The sequence below is a fragment of the Coregonus clupeaformis genome, unplaced genomic scaffold (genome assembly GCF_020615455.1).
Source record: "Coregonus clupeaformis isolate EN_2021a unplaced genomic scaffold, ASM2061545v1 scaf0059, whole genome shotgun sequence".
NCBI lineage: Eukaryota > Metazoa > Chordata > Actinopteri > Salmoniformes > Salmonidae > Coregonus > Coregonus clupeaformis.
This window is the reverse complement of record NW_025533514.1, coordinates 539,051-562,729: the sequence shown is the minus strand read 5'-3', so window position 1 is coordinate 562,729 and position 23,679 is coordinate 539,051. Positions and strand designations below refer to the sequence as shown.

General features: G+C 45.2%; 1 protein-coding gene and 1 long non-coding RNA gene across 3 annotated transcripts; one reads left to right on the top strand and one right to left on the bottom strand.

Moving 5' to 3' along the window:
• Positions 1 to 2,001: 2,001 nt before the first annotated feature.
• On the bottom strand, positions 2,002 to 23,392 carry LOC121571056 (RING finger protein 150). The gene is made up of 5 exons (XM_041882299.2): positions 22,538 to 23,392; positions 10,702 to 10,952; positions 10,244 to 10,398; positions 2,438 to 2,534; positions 2,002 to 2,127 (listed from the first exon to the last, which is right to left on the bottom strand). The coding sequence occupies exons 1-5, from the start codon at positions 22,989 to 22,991 to the stop codon at positions 2,002 to 2,004; spliced, it is 1,083 nt and encodes a 360-aa protein (XP_041738233.2). The 5' UTR covers positions 22,992 to 23,392.
• Positions 2,642 to 10,229, top strand: LOC121571057. 2 transcript variants are annotated; one of them, XR_006658153.1, is made up of 4 exons: positions 2,642 to 3,813; positions 5,515 to 6,751; positions 8,503 to 9,346; positions 9,510 to 10,229. It is a non-coding gene; the product is annotated as an uncharacterized LOC121571057 (long non-coding RNA). The 2 variants fall into 2 exon arrangements; XR_006658152.1 differs by having other exon boundaries at positions 8,503 to 10,229.
• Positions 23,393 to 23,679: the final 287 nt, after the last annotated feature.

Below are 23,679 nucleotides of genomic sequence, written 5' to 3'. Positions count from 1 at the left end.
ACCTGTCGGTCAGTAGTCTCACCTGTCGGTCAGTAGTCTCACCTGTCGGTCAGTACTCTCACCTGTCGGTCAGTACTCTCACCTGTCGGTCAGTACTCTCACCTGTCTGTCAGTAGTCTCACCTGTCGGTCAGTACTCTCACCTGTCGGTCAGTACTCTCACCTGTCGGTCAGTACTCTCACCTGTCGGTCAGTACTCTCACCTGTCGGTCAGTACTCTCACCTGTAGGTCAGTACTCTCACCTGTCTGTCAGTACTCTCACCTGTCTGTCAGTACTCTCACCTGTCGGTCAGTACTCTCACCTGTCTGTCAGTATTCTCACCTGTCTGTCAGTACTCTCACCTGTCGGTCAGTACTCTCACCTGTCGGTCAGTACTCTCACCTGTGTGTCAGTAGTCTCACCTGTCGGTCAGTAGTCTCACCTGTCGGTCAGTACTCTCACCTGTCTGTCAGTACTCTCACCTGTGTGTCAGTAGTCTCACCTGTCGGTCAGTACTCTCACCTGTCGGTCAGTACTCTCACCTGTCTGTCAGTACTCTCACCTGTCTGTCAGTACTCTCACCTGTCTGTCAGTACTCTCACCTGTCTGTCAGTACTCTCACCTGTCTGTCAGTACTCTCACCTGTCGGTCAGTAGTCTCACCTGTCGGTCAGTAGTCTCACCTGTCTGTCAGTACTCTCACCTGTCGGTCAGTACTCTCACCTGTCGGTCAGTACTCTCACCTGTCGGTCAGTACTCTCACCTGTCGGTCAGTACTCTCACCTGTCGGTCAGTACTCTCACCTGTCGGTCAGTACTCTCACCTGTCTGTCAGTACTCTCACCTGTCTGTCAGTACTCTCACCTGTCTGTCAGTACTCTCACCTGTCGGTCAGTAGTCTCACCTGTCGGTCAGTAGTCTCACCTGTCTGTCAGTACTCTCACCTGTCGGTCAGTACTCTCACCTGTCGGTCAGTACTCTCACCTGTCGGTCAGTACTCTCACCTGTCGGTCAGTACTCTCACCTGTCGGTCAGTACTCTCACCTGTCGGTCAGTACTCTCACCTGTGTGTCAGTACTCTCACCTGTGTGTCAGTAGTCTCACCTGTCTGTCAGTAGTCTCACCTGTCTGTCAGTAGTCTCACCTGTCTGTCAGTACTCTCACCTGTCTGTCAGTAGTCTCACCTGTCTGTCAGTAGTCTCACCTGTCGGTCAGTAGTCTCACCTGTCGGTCAGTACTCTCACCTGTCGGTCAGTACTCTCACCTGTCGGTCAGTACTCTCACCTGTCTGTCAGTAGTCTCACCTGTCGGTCAGTACTCTCACCTGTCGGTCAGTACTCTCACCTGTCGGTCAGTACTCTCACCTGTCGGTCAGTACTCTCACCTGTCGGTCAGTACTCTCACCTGTAGGTCAGTACTCTCACCTGTCGGTCAGTACTCTCACCTGTCGGTCAGTACTCTCACCTGTCGGTCAGTACTCTCACCTGTCGGTCAGTACTCTCACCTGTCGGTCAGTACTCTCACCTGTCTGTCAGTACTCTCACCTGTCTGTCAGTACTCTCACCTGTCGGTCAGTACTCTCACCTGTCGGTCAGTACTCTCACCTGTCTGTCAGTACTCTCACCTGTCTGTCAGTACTCTCACCTGTCTGTCAGTACTCTCACCTGTCTGTCAGTACTCTCACCTGTCGGTCAGTACTCTCACCTGTCGGTCAGTACTCTCACCTGTCGGTCAGTACTCTCACCTGTCGGTCAGTACTCTCACCTGTAGGTCAGTACTCTCACCTGTCGGTCAGTACTCTCACCTGTCGGTCAGTACTCTCACCTGTCGGTCAGTAGTCTCACCTGTCGGTCAGTACTCTCACCTGTCGGTCAGTACTCTCACCTGTCGGTCAGTAGTCTCACCTGTGTGTGTGTGAGTAGTAGCAGTAATGGGAGGGTCTGGTTCGTGGTAGTCTTGGGGTAGCCCCACCCTCCGCACCCCCGGGTCTAAAACCACCGACCCCCCCTCACTGAGGGTCCCGTCACTGGACCCTCCTGACACCACAGCCTCTAGGCCCAGACCCCCCGACCCCCCCACCACCACCACCACCACCCACACCCATCATCTCATAGTCCAATGGCACGTCGTCCAGACATTCTGCATTTAACTGTATAGAGACAGAGAGAAAGAGAGAGGGGCAGAAAGGGGGAGAGGAAGAGGGTGAGAGAGAGAGAGCAGAGGAAGGGAAGGAGAGAGCAAATAACTATTAGAGAGAAACAGTTTATGTGGATTCAGCTCAAATATATTCAATCGTGTTGGTGTGAGGGAATCAAGATTGGATGGATTTGGATCAATTCAATTCTGATGGTGACCAAAAGGAAAAAAAATCAGTTTTCTGACTGGTATGAGTAAGTGACTCATTGATACCTCTGTAAATGACTCCTGAACAACTCCTGAATGATTCTGAAATGACTCACAGCGATGCCCAGTGCTTTGAGGATGTTCATCTTGCACATTGGGCAGGTCCTGTGGTCCAGCAGCCAGGGGTCCACACAGTTCTTATGGAACAGATGTCTGACAGGATAAAGAAACAAAACAACCATGGATTTATAAAGTGTCTGATATACGTTTAAGAGTGCTGAGGTGGGTTTAGCAGCAGGGTAGGATAAAGGATTTACAAAAGGGGTTCAAACATGTTGATAACTGGCGTTCATGTCGAGGTTGATAACTGGCGTTCATGTTGAGGTTGATAACTGGCGTTCATGTTGATAACTGGCGTTCATGTCGAGGTTGATAACTGGCGTTCATGTCGAGGTTGATAACTGGCGTTCATGTTGATAACTGGCGTTCATGTCGAGGTTGATAACTGGCGTTCATGTTGATAACTGGCGTTCATGTCGAGGTTGATAACTGGCGTTCATGTTGAGGTTGATAACTGGCGTTCATGTCGAGGTTGATAACTGCCGTTCACGTCGAGGTTGATAACTGGCGTTCATGTTGATAACTGGCGTTCATGTCGAGGTTGATAACTGGTGTTCATGTTGATAACTGCCGTTCATGTTGAGGTTGATAACTGGCGTTCATGTTGATAACTGGCGTTCATGTCGAGGTTGATAACTGGCGTTCATGTCGAGGTTGATAACTGGTGTTCATGTTGATAACTGGCGTTCATGTCGAGGTTGATAACTGGCATTCATGTCGAGGTTGATAACTGGCGTTCATGTTGATAACTGGCGTTCATGTCGAGGTTGATAACTGGCATTCAAGTCGAGGTTGATAACTGGTGTTGAGGTTGATAACTGGTGTTAATGTCGAGGTTGATAACTGCCGTTCATGTCGAGGTTGATAACTGGCGTTCACGTCGAGGTTGATAACTGGCGTTCATGTTGAGGTTGATAACTGGCGTTCATGTTGAGGTTGATAACTGGCATTCATGTTGAGGTTGATAACTGCCGTTCATGTCGAGGTTGATAACTGGCGTTCATGTTGAGGTTGATAACTGGTGTTGAGGTTGATAACTGGCGTTCATGTTGAGGTTGATACAGCTGTTCATGTCGAGGTTGATAACTGGCGTTCATGTTGAGGTTGATAACTGGTGTTGAGGTTGATAACTGGTGTTAATGTCGAGGTTGATAACTGGCGTTCATGTCGAGGTTGATAACTGGCATTCATGTCGAGGTTGATAACTGGCATTCATGTCGAGGTTGATAACTGGCATTCACGTCGAGGTTGATAACTGGCGTTCACGTCGAGGTTGATAACTGGCGTTCACGTCGAGGTTGATAACTGGCGTTCATGTTGAGGTTGATAACTGGCGTTCATGTTGAGGTTGATAACTGCCGTTCATGTTGAGGTTGATAACTGGTGTTGAGGTTGATACAGTGAGGGAAAAAAGTATTTGATCCCCTGCTGATGTTGTACGTTTGCCCACTGACAAAGAAATGATCAGTCTATAATTTTAATGGTAGGTTTATTTGAACAGTGAGAGACAGAATAACAACAAAAAAATCAAGAAATACGCATGTCAAAAATGTTATAAATTGATTTGCATTTTAATGAGGGAAATAAGTATTTCACCCCCTCTCAATCAGAAAGATTTCTGGCTCCCAGGTGTCTTTTATACAGGTAACGAGCTGAGATTAGGAGCACACTCTTAAAGGGAGTGCTCCTAATCGCAGCTTGTTACCTGTATAAAAGACACCTGCCCACAGAAGCAATCAATCAATCAGATTCCAAACTCTCCACCATGGCCAAGACCAAAGAGCTCTCCAAGGATGTCAGGGACAAGATTGTAGACCTACACAAGGCTGGAATGGGCTACAAGACCATCGCCAAGCAGCTTGGTGAGAAGGTGACAACAGTTGGTGCGATTATTTGCAAATGGAGAAACACAAAAGAACTGTCAATCTCCCTCGGCCTGGGGCTCCATGCAAGATCTCACCTAGTGGAGTTGCAATGATCATGAGAACGGTGAGGAATCAGCCCAGAACTACACGGGAGGATCTTGTCAATGATCTCAAGGCAGCTGGGACCATACTCACCAAGAAAACAATTGGTAATACACTACGCCGTGAAGGACTGAAATCCTGCAGCGCCCGCAAGGTCCCCCTGCTCAAGAAAGCACATGTACAGGGCCGTCTGAAGTTTGCCAATGAACATCTGAATGATTCAGAGGAGAACTGGGTGAAAGTGTTGTGGTCAGATGAGACCAAAATCGAGCTCTTTGGCATCAACTCAACTCGCCGTGATTGGAAGAGGAGGAATGCTGCCTATGACCCCAAGAACACCATCCCCACCGTCAAACATGGTGGTGGAAACATTATGCTTTGGGGGTGTTTTTCTGCTAAGGGGACAGGACAACTTCATCGCATCAAAGGGACGATGGACGGGGCCATGTACCGTCAAATCTTGGGTGAGAACCTCCTTCCCTCAGCAGGGGCATTGAAAATGGGTCGTGGATGGGTATTCCAGGATGACAATGACCCAAAGCACACGGCCAAGGTAACAAAGGAGTGGCTCAAGAAGAAGCACATTATGGTCCTGGAGTGGCCTAGCCAGTCTCCAGACCTTAATCCCATACAAAATCTTTGGATGGAGCTGAAGGTTCGAGTTGCCAAACGTCAGCCTCAAAACCTTAATGACTTGGAGAAGATATGCAAAGAGGAGTGGAACAAAATCTCTCCTGAGATGTGTGCAAACCTGGTGGCCAACTACAAGAAACGTCTGACCTCTGTGATTGCCAACAAGGGTTTTGCCACCAAGTACTAAGTCATGTTTTGCAGAGGGGTCAAATACTTATTTCCCTCATTAAAATGCTAATAAATTTATAACATTTCTGACATGCGTTTTTCTGGATTTTTTTGTTGTTATTCTGTCTCTCACTGTTAAAATAAACCTACCATTAAAATTATAGACTGATCATGTCTTTGTCAGTGGGCAAACGTACAAAATCAGCAGGGGATCAAATACTTTTTTCCCTCACTGTAACTGGTGTTCATGTTGAGGTTGATAACTGGCGTTCATGTTGAGGTTGATAACTGCCGTTCATGTTGAGGTTGATAACTGGCGTTCATGTCGAGGTTGATAACTGGCGTTCATGTCGAGGTTGATAACTGCCGTTCATGTTGAGGTTGATAACTGGCGTTGAGGTTGATAACTGGCGTTCATGTTGAGGTTGATAACTGGCGTTCATGTCGAGGTTGATAACTGCCGTTCATGTTGAGGTTGATAACTGGCGTTCATGTTGAGGTTGATAACTGCCGTTCATGTTGAGGTTGATACAGCTGTTCATGTCGAGGTTGATAACTGCCGTTCATGTTGAGGTTGATAACTGGTGTTGAGGTTGATAACTGGTGTTAATGTCGAGGTTGATAACTGGCGTTCATGTCGAGGTTGATAACTGGCATTCATGTCGAGGTTGATAACTGGCATTCATGTCGAGGTTGATAACTGGCATTCACGTCGAGGTTGATAGCTGGCGTTCACGTCGAGGTTGATAACTGGCGTTCACGTCGAGGTTGATAACTGGCATTCATGTTGAGGTTGATAACTGGCGTTCATGTTGAGGTTGATAACTGGTGTTGAGGTTGATAACTGGTGTTCATGTTGAGGTTGATAACTGGCGTTCATGTTGAGGTTGATAACTGCCGTTCATGGTGAGGTTGATAACTGGCGTTCATGTCGAGGTTGATAACTGCCGTTCATGTCGAGGTTGATAACTGGCGTTCATGTTGAGGTTGATAACTGGTGTTGAGGTTGATAACTGGTGTTAATGTCGAGGTTGATAACTGGCGTTCATGTCGAGGTTGATAACTGGCATTCATGTCGAGGTTGATAACTGGCATTCATGTCGAGGTTGATAACTGGCATTCACGTCGAGGTTGATAACTGGCGTTCACGTCGAGGTTGATAACTGGCATTCATGTTGAGGTTGATAACTGGTGTTGAGGTTGATAATTGGCGTTCATGTTGAGGTTGATACAGCTGTTCATGTCGAGGTTGATAACTGCCGTTCATGTTGAGGTTGATAACTGGTGTTGAGGTTGATAACTGGTGTTAATGTCGAGGTTGATAACTGGCGTTCATGTCGAGGTTGATAACTGGCATTCATGTCGAGGTTGATAACTGGCATTCATGTCGAGGTTGATAACTGGCATTCACGTCGAGGTTGATAACTGGCGTTCACGTCGAGGTTGATAACTGGCGCTCACGTCGAGGTTGATAACTGGCGTTCATGTTGAGGTTGATAACTGGCGTTCATGTTGAGGTTGATAACTGCCGTTCATGTTGAGGTTGATAACTGGTGTTGAGGTTGATACAGTGAGGGAAAAAAGTATTTGATCCCCTGCTGATGTTGTACGTTTGCCCACTGACAAAGAAATGATCAGTCTATAATTTTAATGGTAGGTTTATTTGAACAGTGAGAGACAGAATAACAACAAAAAAATCAAGAAATACGCATGTCAAAAATGTTATAAATTGATTTGCATTTTAATGAGGGAAATAAGTATTTCACCCCCTCTCAATCAGAAAGATTTCTGGCTCCCAGGTGTCTTTTATACAGGTAACGAGCTGAGATTAGGAGCACACTCTTAAAGGGAGTGCTCCTAATCGCAGCTTGTTACCTGTATAAAAGACACCTGTCCACAGAAGCAATCAATCAATCAGATTCCAAACTCTCCACCATGGCCAAGACCAAAGAGCTCTCCAAGGATGTCAGGGACACGATTGTAGACCTACACAAGGCTGGAATGGGCTACAAGACCATCGCCAAGCAGCTTGGTGAGAAGGTGACAACAGTTGGTGCGATTATTTGCAAATGGAGAAACACAAAAGAACTGTCAATCTCCCTCGGCCTGGGGCTCCATGCAAGATCTCACCTCGTGGAGTTGCAATGATCATGAGAACGGTGAGGAATCAGCCCAGAACTACACGGGAGGATCTTGTCAATGATCTCAAGGCAGCTGGGACCATACTCACCAAGAAAACAATTGGTAATACACTACGCCGTGAAGGACTGAAATCCTGCAGCGCCCGCAAGGTCCCCCTGCTCAAGAAAGCACATGTACAGGGCCGTCTGAAGTTTGCCAATGAACATCTGAATGATTCAGAGGAGAACTGGGTGAAAGTGTTGTGGTCAGATGAGACCAAAATCGAGCTCTTTGGCATCAACTCAACTCGCCGTGATTGGAAGAGGAGGAATGCTGCCTATGACCCCAAGAACACCATCCCCACCGTCAAACATGGTGGTGGAAACATTATGCTTTGGGGGTGTTTTTCTGCTAAGGGGACAGGACAACTTCATCGCATCAAAGGGACGATGGACCGTCAAATGTACCGTCAAATCTTGGGTGAGAACCTCCTTCCCTCAGCAGGGGCATTGAAAATGGGTCGTGGATGGGTATTCCAGGATGACAATGACCCAAAGCACACGGCCAAGGTAACAAAGGAGTGGCTCAAGAAGAAGCACATTATGGTCCTGGAGTGGCCTAGCCAGTCTCCAGACCTTAATCCCATACAAAATCTTTGGATGGAGCTGAAGGTTCGAGTTGCCAAACGTCAGCCTCAAAACCTTAATGACTTGGAGAAGATATGCAAAGAGGAGTGGAACAAAATCTCTCCTGAGATGTGTGCAAACCTGGTGGCCAACTACAAGAAACGTCTGACCTCTGTGATTGCCAACAAGGGTTTTGCCACCAAGTACTAAGTCATGTTTTGCAGAGGGGTCAAATACTTATTTCCCTCATTAAAATGCTAATAAATTTATAACATTTCTGACATGCGTTTTTCTGGATTTTTTTGTTGTTATTCTGTCTCTCACTGTTAAAATAAACCTACCATTAAAATTATAGACTGATCATGTCTTTGTCAGTGGGCAAACGTACAAAATCAGCAGGGGATCAAATACTTTTTTCCCTCACTGTAACTGGTGTTCATGTTGAGGTTGATAACTGGCGTTCATGTTGAGGTTGATAACTGCCGTTCATGTTGAGGTTGATAACTGGCGTTCATGTTGAGGTTGATAACTGCCGTTCATGTTGAGGTTGATAACTGGCGTTCATGTCGAGGTTGATAACTGGCGTTCATGTCGAGGTTGATAACTGCCGTTCATGTTGAGGTTGATAACTGGCGTTGAGGTTGATAACTGGCGTTCATGTTGAGGTTGATAACTGGCGTTCATGTCGAGGTTGATAACTGCCGTTCATGTTGAGGTTGATAACTGGCGTTCATGTTGAGGTTGATAACTGCCATTCATGTTGAGGTTGATACAGCTGTTCATGTCGAGGTTGATAACTGGCGTTCATGTTGAGGTTGATAACTGGTGTTGAGGTTGATAACTGGTGTTAATGTCGAGGTTGATAACTGGCGTTCATGTCGAGGTTGATAACTGGCATTCATGTCGAGGTTGATAACTGGCATTCATGTCGAGGTTGATAACTGGCGTTCACGTCGAGGTCGATAGCTGGCGTTCACGTCGAGGTTGATAACTGGCGTTCACGTCGAGGTTGATAACTGGCGTTCATGTTGAGGTTGATAACTGGCGTTCATGTTGAGGTTGATAACTGGCGTTCATGTTGAGGTTGATAACTGGTGTTGAGGTTGATAACTGGTGTTCATGTTGAGGTTGATAACTGGCGTTCATGTTGAGGTTGATAACTGCCGTTCATGTTGAGGTTGATAACTGCCGTTCATGTCGAGGTTGATAACTGGTGTTCATGTTGAGGTTGATAACTGGCGTTGAGGTTGATAACTGGCGTTCATGTTGAGGTTGATAACTGGCGTTCATGCCGAGGTTGATAACTGGCGTTCACGTCGAGGTTGATAACTGGCGTTCATGTCGAGGTTGATAACTGGCGTTCATGTTGAGGTTGATAACTGGCGTTCATGTCGAGGTTGATAACTGGTGTTGAGGTTGATAACTGGCGTTCATGTTGAGGTTGATAACTGGTGTTGAGGTTGATAACTGGCGTTCATGTTGAGGTTGATAACTGGCTTTCATGTTGAGGTTGATAACTGCCGTTGAGGTTGATAACTGGCGTTCATGTTGAGGTTGATAACTGGCGTTCATGTCGAGGTTGATAACTGGCGTTCACGTCGAGGTTGATAACTGGCGTTCATGTCGAGGTTGATAACTGGCGTTCATGTTGAGGTTGATAACTGGCGTTCATGTTGAGGTTGATAACTGGTGTTGAGGTTGATAACTGGCGTTCATGTTGAGGTTGATAACTGCCGTTCATGTCGAGGTTGATAACTGGCGTTCATGTTGAGGTTGATAACTGGCATTCATGTTGAGGTTGATAACTGCCGTTCATGTCGAGGTTGATAACTGGCGTTCATGTTGAGGTTGATAACTGGCGTTGAGGTTCATAACTGGCGTTCATGTTGAGGTTGATAACTGGCGTTCATGTCGAGGTTGATAACTGCCGTTCATGTTGAGGTTGATAACTGCCGTTCATGTTGAGGTTGATAACTGCGTTCATGTTGAGGTTGATAACTGGCGTTGAGGTTCATAACTGGCGTTCATGTTGAGGTTGATAACTGGCGTTCATGTCGAGGTTGATAACTGCCGTTCATGTTGAGGTTGATAACTGCGTTCATGTTGAGGTTGATAACTGGCGTTCATGTTGAGGTTGATAACTGGCGTTGAGGTTGAGGTTGATAACTGCCGTTCATGTTGAGGTTGATAACTGGTGTTAATGTTGAGGTAGATAACTGGTGTTAATGTTGAGGTAGATAACTGGTGTTAATGTTGAGGTTGATAACTGGCATTCGTGTTTGTTTACCTGCAGGGTAGTATCCTGACCACATCATTTGGCTTGTAGCCCTCGATACACACGGCACAGTTATCAAAGTCTGTCTCTGTCTCCCGGTCTCCTTTCCTGATGGTCCTGACCTGCAGTTTACTGATGGCCTTCTTAGCTGCATCTCCTAGACGCCTCTGAGTGGGGGGAGAGAGAGAGAGAGAGAGGAGAGAGAGGGAGAGGAGGGAGAGAGACAGAGAGAGAGAGAGAGAGAGAGAGAGAGAGAGAGAGAGAGAGAGAGAGAGAGAGAGAGAGAGAGAGAGAGAGAGAGAGAGAGAGAGAGAGAGAGAGAGAGAGAGAGAGAGAGAGAGAGAGAGAGAGAGAGAGAGAGAGAGAGATAGAAGACTAGGGGTTAGCCCTCAGAAATCAATAAACAAAACAGTCAAATATATGCAGTCTGCAACAACTTTGTTGTAGTCTGGTGTGTTACTGAACCCTACCTGGTTACGGTCTCGTGCGTTGGCGTATCTAAACCTCTGTATGTAGTAGAAGACTAGCCAGGCCAGAGAGATGATCATCAGGATGATGAAGGAGATGGAGACGAACACCACCGAGGTCCTGCTCACGTACTTCTGGAGGTTACGCGTTCCTATGGTGATGTGCATGGTTACCGTGACGTTCTGCTCAAGCAGAGCAGCAACCTCGCAACCTTTAGGTTCTGGGATCATGATGGCGACCACGTCACCCATACCTGACAGGAGAGGGGGGGAGGGGAGGGAGAGAAAGGGAGAGCGAGTGAATGAGAATGTTTACAATATAGCTAATTTAGACTTTGCAGCTGGCCCATCTAGCGGAAATCACTCAGTTCTGCCTCCAGGACAAGGCTCATGCCAATAAAGGTCAACCTGCGAGCTGCAAAATCAATCACATTTTATTTGTCACGTTAACAGGTATAGACTAACAGTGAAATGCTTCCTTACGGGCCCTTCCCAACAACACAGAGAAAGAAAATACAGAAATAATAGAAAAGTTAAACGCGTAATAACAAAAGTAATAATAGATACACAATGAGTAACGATAACTTGGCTATACACTGAGCGTACAAAACATTAGGAACACCTTCCTAATATTGAGTTGCACCCCCTTTTGCCATCAGAAAATCCTCGATTCATCGGGGCATGGACTCTACAAGGTGTCGAAAGCATTCCACAGGGATGCTGGCCCATGTTGACTCCAATGTTTTTCACAGTGCGTCAAGTTGGCTGGATGTCCTTTGGGTGGTGGACCATTCTTGATACACACGGGAAACTGTTGAGTGTGAAAAACCCAGCAGCTTTGCAGTTCTTGACACACTCAAACCGGTGCGCCTGGCACCTACTACCATACCCCGTTCAAAGGCACTTAAATATTTTGTCTTTCCCATAGAGTCCCACAGTGGAGGTGTCATAATACCCATAAAACCTAACGGTCAAACAGGGAAACGGTTCCAATCGTTTTTCAACCATTCATTTTTCCCATAGGGGATTTTAGAAACACACAGGGCTATGTTTCGTGGAGGCTTACCCTGGCGTGATGTTTTGATAACCATGTAAATCTCTATGACAAAGTGACTTTTATCAATATATTTGCCTGTATTTATCCCCTATGGGAAAAATGAATGGTGGAAAAACGATTGGAACCATTTCCTTGTTTGACCGCTAGGTTTTATGGGTATTATGACTCATACTGTGGTACTCTATTCACCCTCTGAATGACACACATAAACAATCCATGTCTCAATTCTCAAGGCTTAGAAATCCTTCTTTAACCGGTCTCATCCCCTTCATCTACACTGATTGAAGTGGATTTAACAAGTGACATCAAGAAGGGATCATAGCTTTCACCTGGATTCACCCGGTCAGTGTATGTCATGGACTATTTTGCACACTCCGTGTACACAAGAGTACCTGTACCAAGTGGATGTGCAGGGGTGCGAGGTAATTGAGGTAGATATGTACATATAGGTAGGGGTAAAGTGACTAGGCAACAGGATATATAATAAACAGTAGCAGCAGTGTATGTGATGAGTCAAAAGAGTTAGTGCAAAAAGGGTTACTGCAGATAGTTAAATAGTTACCGGACTAACTATTTAGCAGTCGTATGGCTGTTCAGGGTCCTGTTGGTTCCAGACTTAATGCATTTGTACCGCTTGCCGTGCGGTAGCAAAGAAAACAGTCTATGACTTGGGTGGATGGAGTCTTTGAAAAATGTTTAGGGTCTTCTTCTGACGCCGCCTGGTATAGAGGTCCTGGATGGCAGGAAGCTTGGCCCCAGTGATGTACTGGGCCGTACGCACTACCCTCTGTAGTGCCTTGCGGTCGGATGCCAAGCAGTCGTCATACCAAGCGGTGATGCAGCCAGTCAAGATGCTCTCGATGGTGCAGCTGTAGAACTTTTAAAAGGAACTGAAGGCGCATGTCGAAACAGAAAATGAAACAAATAAACAGACCGGGTGCGTGTATGTGAGACAAAGAGACTTCACCAGGCACCCTGCTCAGGAGAACAAGCCTTGTGACTGTAGGGCCCAGACTCGTCTCCTGTGGCAGAATTTAGAACCTCCACGTAGATTCTAAGAACAATGGGAGTGTAAACAGAACGTTTTCCATTCTAACAGTCACTGTAACTATGATGACAGGGCTGGGGAGTGGGATGGGGCCTTTGTGAAATTCCTAATTCCACTACGGAACGTCAGGAATGCTGTGGGGAATGTTCCAGGTGCATCCCTGTGGCACAGACTCTTCCCAACACTTATTATAACCACACACACTAGGTCTGTTTCTAGTCTCGACCCCTCACTAAAACACTTCCAAGTACTATAGCACTCTGATAATAGGTCTGTTTCTAGTCTCGACCCCTCACTAAAACACTAGATAGGAATGTGATTTTAGTTTTTCTAATGAGATAACTGTTTTTCATGTAAACTATGCACAGTGACTAGCCACGCCCCGAGTGAGCACAAACATAATGTTGGCGTGACGGAACACCCCATTTTTACCACAGTGCATGAAAAAAAGCCTTGGTAATAAATACCATCAGACCAGCAGCTGTGAAGCGTTAGCTAAACGTTACAAAATGGTTAGACCAGAAAGAGTTGTGGCTGTGGCTTTGAACTTTGAATATCTCCACGAGGTTGGCAGTCTGCAGCTGTAAAAGCAGTCTAGAACTTTGACTAAAGACACGAGGTGGGAAGAAAGGAGAATCCCATCTAAGACAACCATTCGGGTGCATCCTGAAGTATCCGTTCTAACAAACACTTCGCTACCACAGAAGCTCTACAAAGAAGAAGGACACTGTGACCTCTGGTGGACAAGCCGAGCCTTACACCGAACGGGACACTAAAGCCAACGACCCCACTTTCCCATAGAAGGGTTGATCGAGTCCAACAGAGATAGACGACAAAGACATCTACACGTAAATGTATACATCTTATCCGAATGGGCGGGTGGTTAGGGTGCTAACATTTACATTTTACTCATTTAGCAGACGCTCTTATCCAGAGTGACTTACAGTTAGTGAGTGCATACATAATTTTTTATACTGGCCCCCCGTGGGAAACGAACCCACAACCCTGGCGTTGCAAACACCATGCTCTACCAACTGAGCTACATCCCTGCCGGCCATTCCCTCCCCTACCCTGGGCCAATTGTGCGCCACCCCATGGGTCTCCCGGTCGCGGCCGGCTACGACAGAGCCTGGATTCGAACCAGGATCTCTAGTGGCACAGCTAGCACTGCGATGCAGTGCCTTAGACCACTACGCCACTCGGGTCTAAGTACTCTGCTAAGTACTCTGATTTCTGTGATCGTAGTTTCCAAATGTATCAGCGATAAGTTTGAATCTCTCTTCGTCCCTCTCCCTCTTTCTGACCCCTCCCTTTTAATAACCAAGCAGTCATGCTGTTGTTAGTCCACTAGGGACCTGTTTCCATTGTATTACGTTTCTAATCAATAACCTAGACCGTGTGTGTGTATGTATCCTGTGTTATTATTTAGTTAGCTCGTAAATAAATAATTAATCACATTTGTGTATTGCTGATTCATAAGTACGGTTAGGGTTCTTTTTTTGGGGGGTAGATCAGATTAATATTGCAGATAGATTGTAACTTCCATCAATGTAATTGTCTGCATCACTTCCAATCCCCATGTTTGTTTATATATATATATATATATACACTCCTGAGTGGCGCAGTGGTCTAAGGCACTGCATCGCAGTGCTAACTGTGTCACTAGAGATCCTGGTTCGAATCCAGGCTCTGTCGCAGCCGGCCGCGACCGGGAGACTCATGGGCGGCGCACAATTGGCCCAGCGTCGTCCAGGGTAGGGGAGGGAATGGCCGGCCGGGATGTAGCTCAGTTGATAGAGCATGGCGTTTGCAACGCCAGGGTTGTGGGTTCGATTCCCACGGGGGGCCAGTATAAAAAAATATATATGTATTCACTAACTGTAAGTCGCTCTGGATAAGAGCGTCTGCTAAATGACTAAAAAAAAAAAAACTATATATATACATACACACACACATATACACACATACATATCCTTTAAAAATATATATATATTCCCCTTTATTACTTTCCAACCCTGCCACCCTTTCCCCACTTGGAGTAAACTAGTGAACAACAACGCCCAGGCCTCTACTTCCAGCCCATACCCACTATCTACATTTTATGGACACAGTCAATTTTACAATTATTATATTTTGTTTGTTCTTTCTCCTGAACTTCTTCTACTCTCAACTTCTCCGATCATTTTCATGATGTCCATCCGGTTTGCTTCTATATGCCATATCTTTCTAACTGTGCTCTTTCACAAAAGGTTAGGGTTCTTGCAGATATCAAGGAGTATGCGACGTTCAGTATGAGACTGATATGAGGTAATGATTGATAAGTGACTGTTATCGATATATATAACTTATATATCTTCTAAGAGTTTAATTCGGGAGATGGTAACTCGTTAAAAAACGTATTCCGTGGTGCCCCAAATTCCTAATGAGTTAATTGTTACATGATTAATTTAAATAGAGTAACAATTAAACATAGTTAGTTGATTCGATAAACAACAGTCATCACATTAATGAAAGTCACATCACGACAGAATTATATTGCACCAAACATTCCGGCTAGAAATCCTACTTTCCCAACGGAGCAGTAAAGTTCTGGAATTCTCCCGGCTTGAAACATCTGAACAGCAGCTGGACCCATAGAGCTGGGAGGGACGATGGGAGCGGACAGAAATCCCAATGTGATGGGAGCAGGAGTTGGAGAGGAAAGCAGAATTCTGGAATGACTCCCAAAGAAACATTCCACGTTTCTCCCAGAGTTGGGAAGCAGGCTAGTAAGGAAGCATTACATCTCCATACAGTAGGGAAAGGGTTAACACAGGGTGCTAGGAACACACACTGCTTCCTGTTGGTCATCAAGGGATGAAATATGTAGGATATTTGGTTGTGGTGGTGGGGGGGGTCGATACAGTTACAGTGAGGGAAAAAAGTATTTGATCCCTGCTGATTTTGTACGTTTGCCCACTGACAAAGAAATGATCAGTCTATAATTTTAATGGTAGGTTTATTTGTACAGTGAGAGACAGAATAACAACAACAAAATCCAGAAAAACGCATGTCAAAAATGTTATAAATTGATTTGCATTTTAATGAGGGAAATAATTATTTGACCCCCTCTCAATCAGAAAGATTTCTGGCTCCCAGGTGTCTTTTATACAGGTAACGAGCTGAGATTAGGAGCACACTCTTAAAGGGAGTGCTCCTAATCTCAGTTTGTTACCTGTATAAAAGACACCTGTCCACAGAAGCAATCAATCAATCAGATTCCAAACTCTCCACCGCGGCCAAGACCAAAGAGCTCTCCAAGGATGTCAGGGACAAGATTGTAGACCTACACAAGGCTGGAATGGGCTACAAGACCATCGCCAAGCATCTTGGTGAGAAGGTGACAACAGTTGGTGCGATTATTCGCAAATGGAAGAAACACAAAAGAACTGTCAATCTCCCTCGGCCTGGGGCTCCATGCAAGATCTCACCTAGTGGAGTTGCAATGATCATGAGAACGGTGAGGAATCAACCCAGAACTACACGGGAGGATCTTGTCAATGATCTCAAGGCAGCTGGGACCATAGTCACCAAGAAAACTATTGGTAAAACACTACGCCGTGAAGGACTGAAATCCTGCAGCGCCCGCAAGGTCCCCCTGCTCAAGAAAGCACATATTCAGGGCCGTCTGAAGTTTGCCAATTAACATCTGAATGATTCAGAGGAGAACTGGGTGAAAGTGTTGTGGTTTGGAGGAGGACGTATGCTGCCTATGACCCCAAGAACACCATCCCCACCGTCAAACATGGAGGTGGAAACATTATGCTTTGGGGGTGTTTTTCTGCTTAGGGGACAGGACAACTTCACCGCACCAAAGGGATGATGGACGGGGCCATGTACCGTAAAATCTTGGGTGAGAACCTCCTTCCCTCAGCCAGGGCATTGAAAATGGGTTGTGGATTGGTATTCCAGCATGACAATGACCCAAAACACACGTCCAAGGCAACAAAGGAGTGGCTCAAGAAGAAGCACATTAAGGTCCTGGAGTGGCCTAGCCAGTCTCCAGACCTTAATCCCATAGACAATCTGTGGAGGGAGCTGAAGGTTCGAGTTGCCAAACGTCAGGCTCGAAAACTTAATTACTTGGAGAAGATCTGCAAATAGGAGTGGGACAAAATCCCTCCTGAGATGTGTGCAAACCTGGTGGCCAACTACAAGAAACGTCTGACCTCTGTAATGGCCAACAAGGGTTTTGCCACCAAGTACTAAGTCATGTTTTGCAGAGGGGTCAAATACTTATTTCCCTCATTAAAATGCAAATCAATTTATAACATTTTTGTCATGCGTTTTTCTGGATTTTTTAGTTGTTATTCTGTCTCTCACTGTTCAAATAAACCTACCATTAAAATTATAGACTGATCATGTCTTTGTCAGTGGGCAAACGTACAAAATCAGCAGGGGATCAAATACTTTTTTCCCTCACTGTACATATTGGGATATAATTTTTTACAATATATTGTATAGTTTTGAAAATAATCGCAATACTATTTTTTGCGCTAGTTTGCTGTAACTTCACCACAACTCCAGAGTTTTTCCTTCATTGTACTTTATCTTTTAAAAATCGGCCCATTTTGTTTTCAGCACTTATTTTTAATGACTGATCAAAACTCATTTACTCATGGCTCTCTCGTCCCTCACACATGGTGAGTAATATGTTTGGAACATCGAATCGCAATACATAGCGTATCGGCACTTAAGTATCGTGATAATATTGTATCGTGAGGTCCCTGGCAATTCCCAGCCCTACTATTTTGTAGTGATGTGTGGGGAATCAATAGTTACATATCGCAATATTATAGAGATACATTGACTCCAAGTATCGATTTGTAAAAAAATTAAACCTAGCGCTCGGTCGGCTGTACCTGCGCCAAAACTCTTGTATTTTTCATCCTATATCTTCTTCTACATCTTCTTTTTAACATTAGGGCGGTCGACCAAAAGTTGTCCGTTCTTTCGACCAATCGATTGAAAACTTTTATTTTTCCATATATAGACACACCCTATGTGTTTTAATAAAATCAACTATATGCATTGAGCTTGTCTGACGCTTTAAGCACACTGTTTGATGAAATAAGGCGCAGATGACTCAAGAGGGAGCCAGAGATCAAGATAACCAAAATAAAAAACCTTAATCTGACCATCCTCCTCCCCGCTCCTGCTGGCTTTAGCAGATTCTGCCGTTACTCTCCTGAAGTTGCTGGTAATAGGCTACACGAGGAGTCGGCAACCTTTCTCATGTGGAATGCCAATTTATCTTACCATTTCTACCGATCTGTGTGCCAGTTATGGTTTTCATATGCACATTTTCATTTAATTTATAATGTCTTCGTATCTCAAAATCATTGTCATGTGGTTAATCAAAATTATTTCCAAATCTAAATGAAAAGGATACAAACCTAAAAAGTAACTTCTATTGCCATTGCCAACTATGTAAAAATTGCCTACATAAAGCCAACAAAGAAAATGTTGGCCTCCTGAGTATCGCAGTGCTAGCTGTGCCACTAGAGATCCTGGTTCGAATCCAGGCTCTGTCGTAGCCGGCTGCGACCGGAAGACCCATGGGGCGGCGCACAATTGGCCCAGCGTCGTCCAAGGTAGGGGAGGGAATGGATGTAGCTCAGTTGGTAGAGCATGGCGTTTGCAACGCCAGGGTTGTGGGTTCGATTCCCACGGGGGGGTATGAAAAATAAAAAAATAATGTATGCACTCACTAACTGTAAGTCGCTCTGGATAAGAGCGTCTGCTAAATGACTCAAATGTAAATCTAAATGAAAAACATTGCAGGTAGAAAATATCCTGAAAAAAATATATATCCTATAAATCACATTGGCTACGCATGGCCTTTCTGCCACTAACTTAAAACATTGTATCAACTATTAACTTGTGTCCAGAAGCTTTCTCTAGCAAACTTGCAGCATTGTATCAAATATTCTGGGCCCTCAAGAGTTTCCCATGCCAGTGAGCTCGGGACAGATAGCTGTAGGCTATTTGCACAAGGGATCAGAAGTAATCAGGTAGGCCTATTTTATGACGTTTCCACTGGATCAGAGCATGACATTTTTCCCTTTCACACTGAGTGGTTATCCAAAGGGAGAGCGCTGGAAAGATTTTACAAACACATTGAGGAACTATTGTCATTATCAATGGATGTAAAAACAGACTTCGTTCCCTTGATGTTTGAGGTGAAGAAAACATGACTTTGAGAAGCTCCACAGCTCATTAGTGGTGGTGCGTTAAGCCAATCAGAAATACTATCAGATCCCCAAATGGGCACATTTATAAGCCTACATCTGCATGCAGGCCAGGTAGCCTATAGGCTTACTTCTATGAGTAATCAGGTGTGTGTCATTACTCAACATTGACAGGAACTCTCCAAACAAATAACAACAAAAATTACAAAACTCGCAAATGGAATGAAATAAACCAAAACTTGTTTCTCACAAGTGTAGCATAGGTTGTGCGCTCTGCAAACAACGTGTCCACTCAGACAATGACAAGGGTAAAAGACTGGAATAATAATATATTGAATGCGTTAACAGAAATTACTATAACCAAACAAACATTGTTGATTAGAAATTATAGGAATAAACGGTAAATATATTAATGGTGATTTTTATGTAATGGGGAATTGATATACACTAACAATCAAATGCAAACAATTAACACAATGAAGTTATGAAACAATGAAAGTGCACAAATTGGCGGGAGAGAGCGCATTCTGGAGAGACGTACATTGTGCATCTTCTTGGACTGTGCCATCCCTGCGGACTCCGCAATGATTAGTTCACTGAGACGGGCGCGAATAAGACCGGAGTCTACTACTGGACTAAGAAACTCTTGGCCGATCAAACAATGGACCAGTAGACTAATTGGGGTCAACATGTTTTCAGAACGTATTTTCTCATGCGCTCTCTCTATGCAGCAGACATATAGTTTGAAATACTGTATGTTTGTAACATCAAATCGCAATAAATTGACAGTATTGAATCGCAATACATATTTATATTTGTGAGAATTGCAATATATGTCGTATCGGCACATAAGTATGGTGATAATATCGTTGCGCAAGGCCCTTTGCAATTCCCAGCCATACTATTTTGTGTTCTATTTTTGAGTTTGAGCAAAAACTCAAGAAGTTGTAGTATTGTGTTGCTGTTCTCCTCAAGCCTGATTCAGAGTTCATTCATTCATTGTTCCACACAGAAGAATAGTTTCGAAAGCTCTTTCTCTCGCATCACTTCCTCCTAGTGTTCGTTAACTACAGCCATCTAGATTCTCCAGTCTGATTAACTGCCTGAAAGGCCCTCTACTCCCTATAGACACAGCATTCTCTACTCCCTACAGACACAGCATTCTCTACTCCCTATAGACACAGCATTCTCTACTCCCTACAGACACAGCATTCTCTACTCCCTATAGACACAGCATTCTCTACTCCCTACAGACACAGCATTCTCTACTCCCTACAGACACAGCATTCTCTACTCCCTATAGACACAGCATTCTCTACTCCCTACAGACACAGCATTCTCTACTCCCTATAGACACAGCATTCTCTACTCCCTACAGACACAGCATTCTCTACTCCCTACAGACACAGCATTCTCTACTCCCTACAGACACAGCATTCTCTACTCCCTACAGACACAGCATTCTCTACTCCCTACAGACACAGCATTCTCTACTCCCTATAGACACAGCATTCTCTACTCCCTACAGACACAGCATTCTCTACTCCCTATAGACACAGCATTCTCTACTCCCTACAGACACAGCATTCTCTACTCCCCTACAGACACAGCATTCTCTACTCCCTATAGACACAGCATTCTCTACTCCCTACAGACACAGCATTCTCTACTCTCTACAGACACAGCATTCTCTACTCCCTACAGACACAGCATTCTCTACTCCCTACAGACACAGCATTCTCTACTCCCTACAGACACAGCATTCTCTACTCCCTACAGACACAGCATTCTCTACTCCCTACAGACACAGCATTCTCTACTCCCTACAGACACAGCATTCTCTACTCCCTACAGACACAGCATTCTCTACTCCCTATAGACACAGCATTCTCTACTCCCTACAGACACAGCATTCTCTACTCCCTACAGACACAGCATTCTCTACTCCCTACAGACACAGCATTCTCTACTCCCTACAGACACAGCATTCTCTACTCCCTACAGACACAGCATTCTCTACTCCCTACAGACACAGCATTCTCTACTCCCTATAGACACAGCATTCTCTACTCCCTACAGACACAGCATTCTCTACTCCCTACAGACACAGCATTCTCTACTCCCTATAGACACAGCATTCTCTACTCTCTACAGACACAGCATTCTCTACTCCCTACAGACACAGCATTCTCTACTCCCTATAGACACAGCATTCTCTACTCCCTACAGACACAGCATTCTCTACTCCCTATAGACACAGCATTCTCTACTCCCTACAGACACAGCATTCTCTACTCCCTACAGACACAGCATTCTCTACTCCCTATAGACACAGCATTCTCTACTCTCTACAGACACAGCATTCTCTACTCCCTATAGACACAGCATTCTCTACTCCCTATAGACACAGCATTCTCTACTCCCTATAGACACAGCATTCTCTACTCCCTACAGACACAGCATTCTCTACTCCCTATAGAGACAGCATTCTCTACTCCCTACAGACACAGCATTCTCTACTCCCTATAGACACAGCATTCTCTACTCCCTACAGACACAGCATTCTCTACTCCCTACAGACACAGCATTCTCTACTCCCTATAGACACAGCATTCTCTACTCCCTATAGACACAGCATTCTCTACTCCCTATAGACACAGCATTCTCTACTCCCTATAGACACAGCATTCTCTACTCCCTACAGACACAGCATTCTCTACTCCCTATAGACACAGCATTCTCTACTCCCTACAGACACAGCATTCTCTACTCCCTATAGACACAGCATTCTCTACTCCCTACAGACACAGCATTCTCTACTCCCTGCAGTGAGATACAATAAAGACAGTTGTCTAGTTGGCAGAATGACCAACACCTAAACCAATGAGCTCGTCTCTGGCGATCAGAACAATAAGGTATGGATGAAAGCTCCAGCTCTCTCAGTGCACTGGGTTCCTCTGCCAGGGGCCATACCAGTCTGTCTGGTTCTAGACCACCCAGACTACATCAATCAGCTAAAAATACACTGTGTAATCAATGGTTAATACATAGCTACATAAAGGTAACTGCCTACATAAAAGGAAACATCAACATAGTGTCTTAACAGGGCGTTGGGCCACAACGAGCTGCCAGAGCAGCTTCAATGAGCCTTGGCATAGATTCTACAAGTGTCTGGAACTCTATTGGAGGGATGCAACACCATTGTTCTACAAGAAATGTCATAATGTGGTGTTTTGTTGGTGGTGGTGGAAAACGCTGTCTCAGGCTGCTTCAGAATCTCCCATAAGTGTTCAATTGGGTAGAGATCTGTTGACTTGAGACACACACCCCCTTTAAACCTCATATGTTCCTTGGAGACCAGTCTTTCAAAGAAACAGATCTCTTATTCTTGCCATGGTAACCAAAATTATAACCTAAGCATGATGGAATGTTAATTGTATAGCGGGAATCTACACTGTGTGACCCGATAAATCATATTACGATCTGGCTAGTCAATACTGTTACCTGAATATGGCATGGTGATTGTATCGTTGACGTTGCTGGATCCAACGTTGAATATGACGATGGCCGTGGCGTTTTGGTTCGCCGCATGTCGAATCTTGTCTTTAAAGGTGCAGTTTCCACTGGCTATCAGGGCTATCCACGCACTGCCTTGGACCGGAACCGCGAACCGAGTATCCGGATCACAGGCTTGCCTGTCCTGGGAGAGAGACGGAAGCACCACGACTCCTTTGGCGTCGCGTTTCAGTGAGTGTTCCCCATATCGGCCGCATTCAGTCTTCTCCGTCCGGACCTTGGAGGTGACCGGGTCTTTGTAGGTGATATTGATGAAGGCTGTGTACCACTCTTCTCTCTCGGCGACGGTGAAATCCAAACAGAGGAGGTGGACGAAACAAAACGACAAGAGCCATGTAGATAGGGCCAAACTGCGGCATGCCTGGATCAGAGACATGGCCATAACTAGCTGGGTTGGATTATCTCTCTCTGTCCGTCGAGCCGACACCTAAACTAGCTAGCTACTCCATAACTAGCGGGTTGTTTTTCTCCACCCTGGTCGGTCTATCCTTTTCCTTCTTTGTGAACATACACACCTCCGTATATCCACCTCCTGCTAGGCTAGCTAACGTCAGTGTTGCAGCTAGCCGAAGCCGTTTCCTTTATTTTTTCAAAACCTCGCCGTGCTTAACACGTTCACAGTAAACACCGCGAAACGGTAACTACCCCCTGCAACCGTCGTTGCATCGATGTTGACGCTAACGTTAGCAGCGACAACATTAGCTAGATAAATCGCTTGTTTGGTTAGAATGGTCCAAGAAATGCTGTGTCGGCCAGACGTCTGTTGTTTTGACGACGGGGAGAATGGAAGAAATGGAGCAGTGTGTGAAGTGTGGTTGAGCTACACGAGTAGCGCCATCTAGCGGTACGGCGTGTTGTTGCACATTCACATTCACCCATAATAATAATATAATATGCTATTTAGGTATAGACGCTTTTATCCAAAGCGACTTACATACATTTTTACGTATGGGTGGTCCCGGGGATCGAACCCACTACCCTGGCGTTACAAGCGCCATGCTCTACCAATTGAGCTGCAGAGGATCACCATAATATGGGGTTTTCTCGCACACTGGCTAGAATAGAGATAG